The sequence below is a fragment of the Charadrius vociferus genome, unplaced genomic scaffold (assembly GCF_000708025.1).
Source record: "Charadrius vociferus isolate BGI_N301 unplaced genomic scaffold, ASM70802v2 scaffold147, whole genome shotgun sequence".
NCBI classification, from domain to species: domain Eukaryota; kingdom Metazoa; phylum Chordata; class Aves; order Charadriiformes; family Charadriidae; genus Charadrius; species Charadrius vociferus.
The window spans coordinates 8,705,655-8,720,861 of NW_009649570.1; the positions used below are offsets into that span (position 1 = coordinate 8,705,655).

General features: G+C 40.8%; 2 protein-coding genes across 2 annotated transcripts; both read right to left on the reverse strand.

The window, feature by feature from the left end:
* Positions 1-3,753: 3,753 nt before the first annotated feature.
* LOC104291060 (gamma-crystallin 1-like) lies at positions 3,754-6,031 on the reverse strand. Its single transcript, XM_009890258.1, is given in 2 exon segments — positions 3,754-4,148; positions 5,923-6,031. Coding segments are annotated over 2 exon segments (504 nt in total).
* Positions 6,032-12,135: 6,104 nt separating this feature from the next.
* On the reverse strand, positions 12,136-13,765 carry LOC104291061 (gamma-crystallin D-like). Its single transcript, XM_009890259.1, is given in 3 exon segments — positions 12,136-12,410; positions 13,420-13,669; positions 13,757-13,765. Coding segments are annotated over 3 exon segments (534 nt in total).
* Positions 13,766-15,207: the final 1,442 nt, after the last annotated feature.

A 15,207-nucleotide genomic window follows, 5' to 3' on the forward strand; every position in this document is an offset into this window, starting at 1 on the left:
GTGGCTTTTGGATGTCTGCATCACTGGGTGTAGGTCAAGTTGAGACATTCAGTATTCACTGTGAGTTCTTGCTTATGTGTAAATACGAGCGATAATGAGAGAGGTCAGTAGAGAAAGGTGGGCTACAGCTTTGTCCCCACAGGTGTAGTACAATTCTAGGTGAATGTGTATTTCAGTGTACTGAACTTCATAAAGACTCAGGATATAGAAGTCAAAGAATGGAGGAAGATGTAAAATGAAGCATTACCAGCTATGTGTGAGTACTTTAAAATGCAAGTGTTTGTGGACTGGTCCAGCTGTGAAAGCTAATTTTTAGACTTGTCATCACCTTCTCTTCCCTAATTGTGTACCAATTGTTTCATGGACCTTAAATAGTCAGGTAGGTGATGTTCCTTTGTGTTTCATTGTCCCTTAGCTGCTGTCTTGTGGTAACTGTCTGTTTACAACAGTGGTTATTTCTCATACTTTATTCATTACTTGTGGTTTTGTACTTTATCTCTCTTCAGTAGCTGTATATTAGTAACTCGGTCATCCTATTATGGATGGAACTTGCCAGTCAGCAAGTTCAGGTAACAGAATGGTAGAGAGATGGGTGTGGATAGGGAGAAGGCATGAATTTGAGGTTAAAGAAAGATTCAACAGAGGGATGGGCTGCATTAGACTGCAGCTTTGAGTCCAGGGACCTCTGAAGTGGCAGGAAAAACCACGCACCTCATAGTAAGCTTAACAAAAGGTTAAGCTATACTTATTTTCTGTAGAAGTAAATGAAAAAGGCAAAAATCTGTACCTGACTTTCAGATATTCTCCAACCTGTTGTTTGGCTCGAAGGTTTCTCCTGAGATCATGCCTCAGGCCAGCAAAAATCATGCTGAGATAAGTTTATGGTAAGGCTTTTAGCTGAGGTTTTGCTTGATGTCTTAGGGCTAATGCTTTGTTTACTATCAATGAAGACCTGAAATATGCTTAGAAATGAACCTGCTTCTCAACTCTTCCATCTTTCTTTACAAACAGACCCTTGCACAGAGGCAAGGAGTAATCTTTGCATTCTAAATAAGCAAGTGATGTTAGCAGCTGTGTGTAAAACTCCCACTATCAAAATACCTTTTGCTGTATGTAAAGAAACAGGACTTTGTGGATGCTAGTTTCTAGACATTCAAGCCAAATTAACTTGAGATTGCATTTGATATGGCTGTTGGAAAAGAGCGAGCTGACCCTTGCAAGATGCTAAGGCCTGAGATGGTGTTTTGCTGAGGGTAGTACAGGATCTGTTTGCCTTCAGTTTCTCTGGCTGATTGTACAAAACGAGCATGCAACTGTTCTGTTAGGTAAGCCAGCAAACTTAATTAGTGTTTGATCTTCCTTCTGTCACCATATTCACATTGTACCCCAGGTAGTTCAGGGCTTGATAGTTGCTTGGAAATGGGAAGGAATTTGTTTGCCCCTTGATATGTAAGCTGGTATCTAGGCATTTTATTACTTTCTTTCAAAGTGTTGGAGACTTGACAGAGCTAAAGCTGGAAGGTGATGGTCTGGCTAATAGTGTTAAGTCCCTCTGGCCCCTGACTGCTCCGCTTTCATATATGCAGAGTTAAACCATTCACTAGACTTAAATTCAGGAAGGAATTTACCCCATGGTAGCCTGGGACCATGGTGTTTTTGTCCTTCTCTGTCCTTTCAGCTTGTTTCCACAGGGGGCCTTCAATATAACCGATCCCCTGCTGTAAAAGGCCCAGGCAGTAACTTGATCTCTTCTCCTTTTCTGTAGCATAGGCTCCCTTACCACAGGCCTTAAGTTTGGTACTGTTCTAGGAATGTTCCTGTGTAGAGACTTAAAGTCTTAAAGACTCTTTCAGACTAAATATATAGTATGTGTTTATATTCTTTCGTCTGCCTAGGTTCTTGAAAGCTCTAACAGCCAGTAAAGATCCATGGATGTGTGTTCAGGCTTAGAACTGTCCCTCTCCTCAGCTGTCATTTAGGTTAGCTACGCTAGAGCTAGCATCTGTGGACTTGTACTACAGTTGTCTTTGTTTTGCAGATGCTCGAAGACACCAGTTGTTATTGCACAAGATGACATTGTAAAAGTGGTCTTCTTCCACCAAACTGACTTTTCACTCAAAGTAAGCCATCCCTTACTGTCCACCATCTTATTTCCAGTGATTAGTGAAGTTACCATACTTGAACTTCAAATCATTCTCCTTGAACTTCAAATCATTCTCCTTTAGTTAAGAAGTTGTTTAATGAATGATTTCATTATGTTGCAGTGCTCAGCAGATCTGGATCTGCAGCACGGCTCCTGAAACTGATCAGTATACCAGGAAAAAAAAAAATAAAACAACAAAGTGGTACCAACCAAGGCTTAAGGATATGTAGGTGTCGGTAGTCTCTGGTGATATGTCTGAACTTAATTCCTTCTCAGCTGACAGGGTAATGTTGTCCCAAGAATGCCTGCTATAGCAACTTGGAGCCTTACTCCTCTTGGTTTGGAGAAGAAAGCAAATGAAGGGAAGTAACTAAAGACAAATGGGCTTAGGAAACCTCCAACTGCTGCTAGAGGTGGGATACTTGCAAAATGTTAGCACTATGGCCTTCCAGAAGTTAGATGTTGGCTGCAGCACAGTGCCTGCTTCTGAGTGGGTTGTGAAACCAAGGCTGTGCCCTTGTGAATTCTCCAGGGACTCTGCTAGCCTAACTCCTGACACAGAAAGGGTACAGAGACCTGAATGATGGCTAGTGTTGTAAAACTTGAAAGCAGAGTTTTAAGGATCCTGCAGTGTTGTGTAAACAGTGTGCTGTTAAAGTATGTGTGAGATTTGTGGGGGCCCACTTGCACACTGAATGGATTGTAGACTCTTTAACATAATGGGTCTCTCTTCTGGTTTCTAACCCCAGACGCTAGGGAAAGTTACTAATTCTCTGTGCTATGGAGGGTCACCATGAGTTCAGGTCTACAAACAGTGTGAGGTCCTGGCTAAACAAAAGAGCATAGTGCAGGCCCTGAGCTGGAAATGGGAGCAGTCCTGTGCAGAACTCTGGACTTAATGCTAAATGGCAGCAGGAATTATTTGGCACCAGGAACTGTTTTTTCCTCATAAAGTGAATAAGCAACTGAAAGATTTATTTTGATATCTGTAGCATTACAAATGGTCACTGGCAGAAATAATTCTTGTTAATAAAGATAGTAAATACTGTAAATGCCTTGCTTTGTCCTAAGTCACCTAGTGTCACAGCTGCAGATTTGGTTTGCAGTACCTCTGTGATGATACTGTGGCTGTGAACTTGCCAGTCTATTCACAGGAGAGCTACTTCTGAGAAGGACATTGCTTTTATGGGGCCAGTCAAGATGTAAGGTACACCCTGTGATAAATTCAAGCATGGAGTTGGTTGCATGGATTCAGTTACAGGTGGATTTTTGGATTTTCATGATCATAAATGAAGAATGTATTTCACTTTTTTCCTCTAAGGTCTGCAATAATATTTTTCTTCACAGATGCTGTTTTTAAATTGATCTGAGACTGCAGATAAAAAAAATTGGCTTGGCAATTTAGGTGCAAGTTTCTGTTGAGCTTGGGTGTTACCAGCTCACCTCCACTGACTACCTCTACTGACTTCAAGGGAATTACAAAAGCAAGCACAGGCTCTGAAGCCCACTGTAGTCAAGACACTTTGACTCTGCTGGGTTTTAAATCAAAGGCTAAAAGCATTGCAAGAAAAGGGAGCCTAATCCATGTAGGCTGGTGAAACTCCTTGGCCTTAAAGTACTAATTGCACTACCCATTGATGTATAGGTTTGGAAATATCCACTGTTGGTTGGAAGGATCCAACTTTGGCAGTCATGGCACCCCAGCTGGTGAATCACCTGTACTTACCAGGCCTCAGGAGATACTGCTGTTCTCAGAAGTGCAGCTGTTCATAGAGAACCCAGCTTCTTTCAAGTACTTTACAGGACCTGATGTGCCTGTAGTCAAAGTCATCCTGGAGAGAAGAGCAGTTATCCATGAACTCAACATCCTGCCTTTGATAGCATCCTCTCATAGATCTGTAGCTGGCTTTGCGCCTGGGGCTGCAAAGCCAAATCCAGACATGGATGCACAGCATGTCAAGTGGCAGTTCTAGGTGACTACATCTTGCTAGGTGCAATACTGATGCTAGCAACACAACAATGAATAGCCATTAGTATGTGCAGAAAAGTCAGTTTAACAGGAATAAATCTGACTGGGTCCTAATTTAAAGCAGTAGTGCTGTGAGTCCTTTCTGCTCCAGTCAGAGCAGAACTACTCTTTCTTTGAAAGAGTTGCAGTAGGGCAGGAAGCAGAAGTGGGGTCCTGCCAAGATCACCACACAACCGTACATGCAGATCAGTGATATACCTGGATTGCCACAGCAGTCATGTGCCCTCAGTGTTCCCAGATGTTGATGTAATAACTGGATAAGGCTCTGGCTGGGACAGAGGGGAGCTTTTTCTGATCCTATTTTTGTTGCGTGGCCTTAAGTGGGTGGGTTTTCTTGCTTTTCATCTACTAAGATGATAAACTGTTTCAGGACTGTCTTGGACTCTGGTATCTAGTACAGCAAAGATTTGATACAGAAAAATACTTTCTGCTCTTGCATCAATGTGCAATGCGCAATATAGTCTTTGCAGGTGCTCAAGTGCAGTTGTATAGACACAAGAGTACTGCAGCTGTGCAAAGACCAATGCCTTACTCAGTTTGGAAAAAAAAAAACCCAACCACCAAACCCAACAATACTTTAATATCTGCATTTGTGGAACTAAACTTTCTGGACACTCTTGTTCTGAATCTGTAAAGCATTTAGAAATGTGTTCTAATTTTAGGATTACTTTTTTCTGCTCCCATACCAATTCTCAGCTTCTCTGCTCCTTCTCAGATACTTCCCATCATTCTCCCAAGTTGACTTCCCTTCAGTCCATCTTGTTCCCACCCTCCTCATCTGTGACTTCTTTCTCTCTACAGCTTGACATAAGAGTTTCTGCACTAGCTTTCAGCAATTGGATACAGAACTTGTCTTAGCTAAGTAAAGCCCAGAACTGCGTGTCAGTGGAAAAAATAGCTGCGTTATCCTATGCAGATGGAATGTATCTGGAAACTTGCTGTGATGGTCTATGAAGCTTCTACTGGACAGGGAAACTGTGAATTGTACATAAAGCTTACGACATGGATGGACCTAACTTTTCATGAACATTGGAAGGACATATTCCAGTGTCAAGGCTATTCCTGGGCCAATCATCAATTCCTCAGCTTTATGTGTGAGTACTGAAATCTTTCACATCTCGGCAACCTCTCCCCTCTTAGTAAAACTTTTCCAGGGAATGAGTCTAGGAGGGAAAAACACAGATCTATTCTGGGCTGAAGCATTCAGATAAAAATCTACCACAAAGCAAATAGGCCTTCACTTGCAGCTCAAATACATGTTGGTGTCTCTGCAATGAGATGTGTCAGGTTGCTTCTGTAGTAGTGTAGTCACAAACTTTGCTGTCCTTGAAAGAAGAGCATTGACTGGGACATGGAAGATGCGGTTTGGTTCTTAGCTCTGTCCTAAACTTTCTTGTGTAGATCATGTATAGCCAGAGAGGGTTTAGAAGACTGGTGAAGTGTTTTCATATATAGATAAACATACTATTAAACTATTAATATAATAAAGTCATCCCGCCTCCTCCCCCAACCATTAACCAACCATTCATTTGGCTGAGAATCCCAACTGACTTATCTACCCCTTTGGGACTCTAAACCTCATTAGGTGAACTTGGCAAGTGTCCTTTCTATTACTCTCCTTCTACACAGAGGTGTCTGGGGAAGTTGCTACTTGTGCCAGCACTGTCAAAATGGGTTGTAATGCTCTGATTCTAATATAGGCAGTAACATACATGGAGACAATATGGAATATTTCCTGCTGTAGTGATACAACAAGACCGAATGGAGTCATTGAAGCCCATCCAGTGCTAGTAATCAAGATATCCTCCCTTCCTCAGGAAGTACTGATGGTCTATGTAGTTGGGATGTTCACAGATCATCCAGCTGCCAGTTGGCCTTGAGAGAGTTGCAGTGCTTGAGATGGGCAGGCAGGTGGCTTCAAAGGAACAGCCTGGAAAGTCTCTATGCTCAAAGAAAGCGATCTCCAATAAAACATAAGTAACCCCAGTCACACTGGAGAATATTTGAAAGCTGGTTTTGTTTTGCCTAGATTGTTTTGTACAATCTAGGTCCATAAGGATACTTCTACCAGGCCTAAAGACTATCAAAGCCCTTATGTCCATTTTTTATAGGACACACAGACAGTTGCCGGTGTCTTCATTTCTCTAGTACTAGAAATGACAGGTGGATGTCCCTTTGGGACTCTGGGAAGTGGGGGGGCAACTTTCATCATGATTTCATGCTGGAAATAGGTTGTCAGTAGCTCCATGACAAGTTTTTGGGAGCAGTTGGAGAAAGTGAAACCCAAATTGCTCTTTGGCTGAAAGGTCCATGGATGACTTCTGTGTATCACACAATCATTCAACTTTGTGCCAGTCTCCTGCACCCAATCCTGGGCTCCTAGAAATCTTCTGCAATGTAGAATACAGACAAAGAAGGAATAGTTCTCCTACACTTGAATTATGCTGAAGCTTTCACCTCTCTTAATGACACAGGAGCAAAACAAGACTCTTGTGTCTAACCTGAGTTAATCATTGAACACTCTAGGTGTTGGGTAGCTATGTCTCGGCAGCAGTAAATCAAGTCAGAGATACTTAAATTCAGTGGCATTGTTTGGTGATATTTATTACATTTGTTTGGCATAGAGTACTTCAACCTTATTTTCCTGTACATCTTAGAAGTCTAAGAATATATAAACTTTAGGTCTCTTTCAGCAGCTGACAAACTCAAAAGGAAACTAGCCAGATAGAAAAATAACAACAAAAGATTTTTATGTGTAAATGTTTTGGCATTTGAAAGCTTCCAAGTACACTATAGACTTTCTTTAGGAAACTTATCCAAGAGCTAGATAATAAAACAACCACTCAAGGTGTCCCCTCTGCTAATTTGTTGGTAGACCAACAAACTCTGTTTGCAAACATACTTGCCTACAAGGAGCTATGCTTTTGCTAGTTTGTTTGTCGGTGGTCCATTCACTTAGCTGTTCTTACCTTTGCCATTTTCACCAAGGTTTAGCTGTGAGACCTCAGCATGCTGGAGGATTCAGCAGTCCTTTATATAGAATGCACAGTGCTGCATTGACAGGAATATGATAAAAGAGAATTTTTGTGCTTGGTGAAGAGAATGAATGTTTTTTCCCCTCCCTCTCTCCACTGCTATTTTCTAAACAAAAGGTAATAGAGTTGTTTGTGAGATACTGCAAACTGTCATTGTTACTGTCAATAAGCGGAGGACAAGAGTAAAGGGTAGATCGAGAAATATTTCTGTTATATTACTGATGGAGCATGTGCAAGAGAAAGTGCTGGACATGCTGCATTGGAATTGTTACATGTCACTTTATTTTTAATCTCTCTCTGTTCCAGAGAAAAACAAAGCTTTTTTTTAATGCATATGGATTCCCAGTGATGATACTGTAAAACATTTTTCATGGTATGCTAATAAAAACTGTCCTGAGTTTCAGGAGCCTTCAGCCCAGGTATTGCTGCCTGTTTCCTTTAACAGTATGTGTATGAGAGAGAAAATGATGTAATCAAAAATGTATGGTAATGGATGTTTACATCCATCCAGGCTTCACTACTGAAATTCTATATTAATGTAATTCAGAGTTCATAAGGAGACTAGAAGTTGAAGGATGGATACTACATGTTTAAGGTAGAGAAGAGCCTTTCTAAATCTGCAGAGAGAAACATTTCACTTGAGAGATGTACAGATTTTTGGAGCTCAGGTATGACTCACTGAGGCAAAATGCAACAGCGAAGTAATTTTTTCAGCTGAAGAAACTTTAATTGCAGCTGAAGTTAAAGAAACCCTGTTGCTTAGGAAGAACACTGTAGTAAATTTTCAGTCTGAGCTGATTAATCCCCAAAATGCTCAGGACTGTGTTCATTCTGGGCCCTTGTTTGATGTAGTATAGTGCAATTCTCAGTGAATTGATACATTGCAGTGGTCTTTAGAAGTGTGGGGAATAGGCAGCCTCAAAGTCAGAGCTGTTTTGAATTTATTGGAAGGGCAGGCTGAAGCTGATATACTCTGGGGCTATTTAGGTAAAGTTATTCTGTTGATCATTTGGTTCCAGCAGGAACTTTTTTCTCAGTTTGTCTCCTTTGAGTAGTGGGAGATAACCCTATTAACCAAATGGGAGTAAATGTTTTGTGCTACCAGTGCTAGATCAGGCCTTTTAAGTATTTTTCATTCAGTCTAGTAATTACAAACCCTAAGTACAAACCAATGTTAAAATATCAAGGAAATGTTATCTATTTGAAATAAATAAAAAAATAATCCAAGACTGTTTTTCAAATGAAAACGACAAAACAGCACAGTTTTGAGTTATTCTTCTGGAGTTTTAAATACTTTTCTATAACTTGGTTTTGTTTTTTTTCCAGGGACCATTCCTTTCTCTCCTGCTTGCCTGCCTTTTCTCTCCTTCCACACCCACCTTTGAACTAACCTTCACAAAATCTTATGTGCATTTTCATATTTCCTGCTCATACTCATACTGCATGGAGCAATAGTGGATCTTTTTGTCTTGCTGGCTTCTTGTTCAACCAAAACACTACATGCTTGTGCTTTCTTGCATGTGTCTTTCACTATGAGCCTTGTATGGTGATTTCATGAAGCTAGAAAACTTCAGGGCCAAGTCTTTATCTGGCCTGTTTTTACACAGCTCTAGTTGTGCTTCTTACGGGTGTTGTAAATGGTATTGCTGCTGTCAGCCTCTCTCTTGGAGGTGCTTCCTCAGCCAGGAAATTGTAGCCTTTAACACTGAAAGCAGACTGATGAGGGAAGAGTGGGAATTTAAGTCTAGCAGTTGCTTCTGGAGCCTCCAGGCTTTCTTTAGATCAAAAATAACTTCTTCCTGATGGCTAATGCTAAGCAAATTAAATTCACTTACAGGAACAACTTCTATGTGCAGGCCTGTGCTGGAGTTTCTCAAAGATCTTTGACAGGCTCAGAAGTATTACACCTTTTTGTTGTTGTTCTTTCTGTGATCATGCTTGCTTTGTGAAGCTGGCTTGTCTTTTGGGTTCTGTATGGTCTAACATAGTTTAATACAGTGAACACTGGGCTTGGTGACCAAGTTTGGAACTTGAGAGACCAGAACGTGGGCAGTGATATATGAATGCCTTCTTGTAGCTACAGATGTAGAGCAGCCATCATGGGTCAGACCAGTGGTGCAGCTATTCAGGTACCTTGGCAGCAATGGTGACCATGAGTAGGCACTGAGGGAAGGGTAGATACGAAGCAAGTACACATGATACTTCATTCAGACTTCAAGACCTCAAGTATTTTTAGCTCAAGCGGTTTCCTGAGCAGGAGATTACTTCTCTCTGGTTAATAATCCTCAGTGGATTTGTCTTCCAAGTACTCATCCAGCTTCTCCTTGAATCCCGCAGACTTTCCCCTCCCAGGACCCTATGCCACAGATGGGCTGTGTACTGCAGGAAGGTCTGTGGATTGATTTTTTTTTTTTTTTTTTTTTTTTTGTTAAACCCTGGAGCCAAAATATCTTGTTAGCCAAATGATATCCGTGATCTGAGGAGTCTGGTTATTTACATCTGTTCCAACTGCCCTCAACTAGTATGCTGTTATGACAGCTGTTTTTACATGGAGATTGACTGCTTTTGCACCCCAGAAAAGCATCGGGATAATCTGCAAATAGCAGTGAGTGTTTGTGTTGAGAAACATACCCTGCATGCCAGCAACTGTAGTGCCTGCTACCAAGCACAAATCAAGCTACAGGAACCTAGAAGACTTGTTAGCGAAAACTTAGATGCTCTCTGTGGATTCCCAGTGCTCCTCTCCTCTAGCACCCTTGTTCCTAATGTCTGCTTGAGATTCTCTGGGCATTTGCAAACAAAAGCAAGTAAAACCTCTCAGTACTCCTCGAAAACTAGGAATTGCCACCATTCCTGTGTCAGGTGGAGAAATTTGGAGAGGTTTAGCCATCCCCAAACTCTAGGATGCAGCAGAATCAAAAATCCAGACATCTTGCTCTGATTACTGAATAGTACATTTCTTTTCATTCTTGCCTTTGACCAAAGGAATGCCAGCGTGTAACTCTCACATCACTATGTAGCCATATTTCTCAATTGCACTAATTGAACTAGATACTTTGTTGGAGTACGTAGGCATGTTAATTGCTGTCTGTGGAGCTGGTCTGCTTTTTCTTTTTTTTTGCTGAAGGCAAATGAAGTATTTTGGTTCCTTGTTCCAAGCATGCAAGTAAATGCTGTGCTTGAATTTCTGTGTTATTTTGCAAACCTGGGTTAGCATGCTCACCTAAGCATGCTAATGCACCTATTACACTATGCAGTTCCTATAAATGAACAATATTAAGCATTTGTGAACAAGAGGAAACATGCTTTTTCACACCTCTGCCTTGAGAGCTGAATTGTTCACGCTCCATTTCTCTCTGGCTGAAGCATGGTGTTCTTATGGACACCAGACACTTGCAGCAGCTGAACAGCCTACTTTGTGCAGTAAAGGACAGTCAGGAGGGGAGAGATAGTGTCCTCTGTACAAAAGAAAGGACGAGAAGGGCAAAGAATAATTCTATTTTCCGCTCAAGTGTTGTCAGGGAAAGGCTGGTGAGGATCAGTAACAGGCTATTACTGATGGGTCATGTGAGCGTGAAATAATGGCTAAATGAGGTCTCTGACATTAACAAGTAGAGATGTAAGTTTTAAGCAGTCTACCTCATTGCTGTAGAAGTTGCTTGGTTGTATTCAAGGACTCCATTACCAGAACATTTACTAGGCAAAACAAAGTCAAAGCCTACCGTTTAAAGCCCAGATGAAATTAAACCATTAAAATTAAACATATACTAGATAAGGTTGCAGAGTGTCCTAGTCGTTCTGTGCTCTTTGTACTGCTTTCTCTTTCCAAAAGTCTCCAGCACCTTGCAGAAGAACAGTAGTATATTTGCCTAACTATGCCTGGGGAAAAAAAATAATCTGGACTCAACTAAATGAAAAAAGGTATGTTAAGATGTGAGATCCCTTACCTCTGTTTTGTTATATTTTATTACGGCTCTCATTCATTAATGCACAGAGTGCCTTCTGGCACAGGATTCAGTGATTAGCAGGCATATACATAATTACTTGAATGTTAATTAATGCTGCAATAGACTTTTTCCAGATGTTGCCCTGTTTCTAATCCACACTGGTATGCTTATTTAATTCCTTTTGCATGCAGAATAGCCTGGCAATTGAGCAATTTGGCTCAATCACCTGCTGCAGCAGATCAGTGCATCTCTAGTTAGTAGACGCAGTGCAACTGACAACAGCTAAACATCCAGTTCATGAAGTACAGGTTCACTAAAAAATGCTATATAAATGTGGTGTGATTTAAGGATGTGGAAAAATTCTTTCTGGAGGAATCAGCTGGCGTAAGACTGGAAAACTTTGCTGGACTGGTGGTAGCATGGAGTAGCTTGTTTGCATGATGAATTTGATGCTAAATATAGTGTTCACCTTGTTCTGATTTCCTCTGCATCTTTCTGTCCTTTTCCTCCTCAGTCAGTACTTCAACGGATATAACTATTAATGGGACTTACTTTTCTGTTCCACAGTAAGTGGTAATTTAAATAACTGTTAAAGGTCCAACTGCATATTGTGAACCCTGGTATGTATAGAGCTGGAATTTATTCCTAGATTAAAACTTCAAAAACTGGGTAAAACTTAGATGGAAGAATCAGACCATTAATAGCTATATCCAGTGAAGTAATGACTGAGGAGCTCTACACTTACCAGGGTTAGCAATATGCAGTTGGACCTTTAACAGTTATTGAAATTATTGTGTACTGTGGAACAGCTGGATATTTGTGAATATTTTTTAAAGCATTCCTCCTCCCCCTAAAATGTGAGAGAAATTGGATTTCCCTCTGGACTGCACAACTTTAATTTGTTTGTAGTACTGAAGGAAGATTCATTTCAACAAGGATTTTGGAATGCATTCACTGTTTATTTAGCGTGGGAGCAATACCTCAGTGCAAGTCAACCAGCCTCTGTAAAGAGACAATTTTGGCATTTACTGCACCCCAGTCAAGGAATCTTCTGTATTCCCTGGGTTTCAATAAGTACTGTTGGCCCCTGAAGTTGGGCATTTCATACAATGTCGAAGAGTGACCTAAAACATTGAGGGAGCAGATCTCGGGGGGATCGATGCAGCCTGGGACTGATGGGCAATCATCAGTGAGCTCCAACATTTGGCCTTGGAACTCCTCTTTTTCATAGAGCTGAACCTTGTGGGAAACAGAATTCTGCAGTGGCAAACACAGCAAAAAAGTGTGGGAAAGACAAATTTAACTGATTCTGATATTACTGAACAAGACAGACATACAGAAAAAGGCAACATTCCCAGATACTATATGCATTTCTGATAAATTGTGTTCTATTCTGGAGATGGGATTGTGAAGAGATTCACTCTTTTGAAGCTAATAGAGAAGGCTTAATTCTTACCCACATGGAGGAGCTCCAGAGTGCCAGCAAATGAATGTGATCACATGTGCAGTAGGAAGTAAGAGGAGGATGCTTTATGATTTGAAGAAATGAGATTTATAAGGACTCTATATTGTGACAATAGGAGAAAATGTATTCATGTGACTTCGAGATGATCTGTGGTGCTTACTCATGACCAGGCATGAATAATGTGGTCTTTTCAGAGTTATGCTACTAAAAGACAGTTACCATGTTACTCTATATGCTCCCATTACACACTGGTGCGCAGGCAACTGCCACGTGACAAACTGCTGAGTTATGTGAAGCACAGGCATGTGGAGTGTTCCTGCTGCTATGGCTTACACTATCTTACTAACCAGAGAAGTACTGTAGGAAGTATTAATTCTTTGCCTGATTTTAACCAACACAGATTTTGTGTTAGGAAAGCCATACCCATGGCAAATCTGATTTAACATGTTCTTGTGTCATTGAATCATAACATAGCATGGTCATGAGCAAGTTGCATACATCAGCCCACAGCAGAACTTTGTCAGCTGGCCCTGCTCTCTCTTCCCTGGGCAATGTAAAAATATTCTCTACCTAGAAGTAGTCACTCAGCTTTCTTTTAGCATCTCCAAGTTATGAACAGGCCCTGGAAATAGCACTGATATGAAACAGATTATTTGCTTCATCTCCAGTGAAACTTTGCATTGCCTTACTGAACTTTGCCTGTCTCTTGAGTTACTTGAAGAGACTGTATAAAGATATTCTTAAAGGATAAACTATACCCAATTTCTTAAACTGTGATATGCTCCAAGCAGAACTCTCTTGTAGGATTACATGGTAAGACCTGATGGAGTTGCAGAGACTGAACCACTTCCGGGACTCAGGATAGTCTCCTCTTTTTAAAAAGTACTGGTGTCCTGAGTAATTGGGGTTCTTATAAGTCATTCAACTGCCTTTTTCCACCTGGATGGAATTGCATTGTTTCACATAGAACCACAGGCCAAGGTGGCCACTGCTACATTCATAGCAATGGCCCCAGAAGCTCTTGTCGTCATAAAAAAAAAAAATAAAAATCTGCAATATAAGCACTTGCAAAGACTTATACTCTATCCCAGTGTCTGTGTCAGAGCAGGGTACTGGCATACTGGGGCTTCTGCTTACCTTTCCCATTTTTGGCAGTTTGCTGAGGTGAAAGCTGAGAGCTGTGATCAAACACTGTGCTTGCTTCTATATACCAAAGTCCTAATGCTGCTGCTGCAAAAAGTAACACAAAAGGGCCCATTCTAAGCTATGGGGAGATCTCATGTTTCATCTTTATTGTGGTTATGGCATTTATTGTACTTACCATGTGGGACTCTTATTTTTCAGGGTTTTGGGCTGCATTTGCTGATGCTATGTGCAAGTGAATTATTGTGTAAGTGTGGAGTAGACTACACTTTCAGCTGCTATCAACAGTTTTATGAGGTGCACCTGACCCAGTGGGGAATGTGTGTGTAAGGATGGTTCTTTATAGAACCTCGTTTGCCTGAAAGCTATCAAACTTGGCAGACCTGAGCAGCTTCTGGTGTACGTCTGTTCCTCTCCTTTACCACTCTGTCAATTACCTCATGCCTAAGTTTGTCTGATGGCAATCCTTCCTTTTGTGAGAGCAGATGAACTTTCCTTCAATTTCAATACTTTGTCACCCGCTTTATCCTGGGAACAGGAAAAGTCTTAATCTCACGTGGTGGTGTTAGCTTTTGCCTACTAATCTCTTCTATTGTGTGCAGATTTTAACACAGACGTGTTAGAAGGAAATAGGGATTAAAAGCTTCAGTCCCTTCCTAGTGTGTGGTTAACTGCTGCATCCCTGAAGACTAAAAAGATTGAAATCAAAATGATTCTTATTAAATGTTCATCAGTGTATCAGAATTACTGGCTAACATTGTAAATCAGTTTGGGCCAGTTGGTTCAATTTTTCCCTTTGAAAGTCTGTTTTAAAAATTCAAAGGGAGCAAGCTGCATTAAATTCAAGTTGCTCTCTATCAGGAACCATGAAGGATTGTTGTTTAATGCTAAAGCAGAGTGCTTTAACAGTAAAGCACAGCTAGTAGGTTATGGAAAACCGTATTCCTCTGTTTTGGAACTTTTCCTCTGTTGTTTTTTTCTTGTTTGGTGCAGGGCTGGAACAAACCTTGACTTGTTCTATTCTGATTATCATTTTCTTGCAACTAAATCTTAAACTCTTAAAAACAAACTGCTTCATGGAATATGCAAAGCTGGTTACACAAATGTCTTATATCACCTGTAGGTGAGGCTTCAGATCAAAAGAAACTACTGCACTCCAAAAACAGATTTATAATCTTAGGTATTTGGGCAAACTCATTCAAGCATGTAAAGACCTTGTCAACATGATTCATCTGTTAACTTGGCAGACAGACGAACACCTTTGTAGATCTAATTTATTTCAAAGAGCTCTATTTGCCACTACATAGTCTCCACCTCCAGTGGAACAAATGAGTGTTTGTGGCTGTAAGGAGGGAGAGCAGGGCAAGGTTTGAGAGACTTAGTGGAGCGCAGCTTTTCTTACAAGGTTTCAAGCCAAAGAAAAGGGCTTTCAGTGTTGTAGCAAG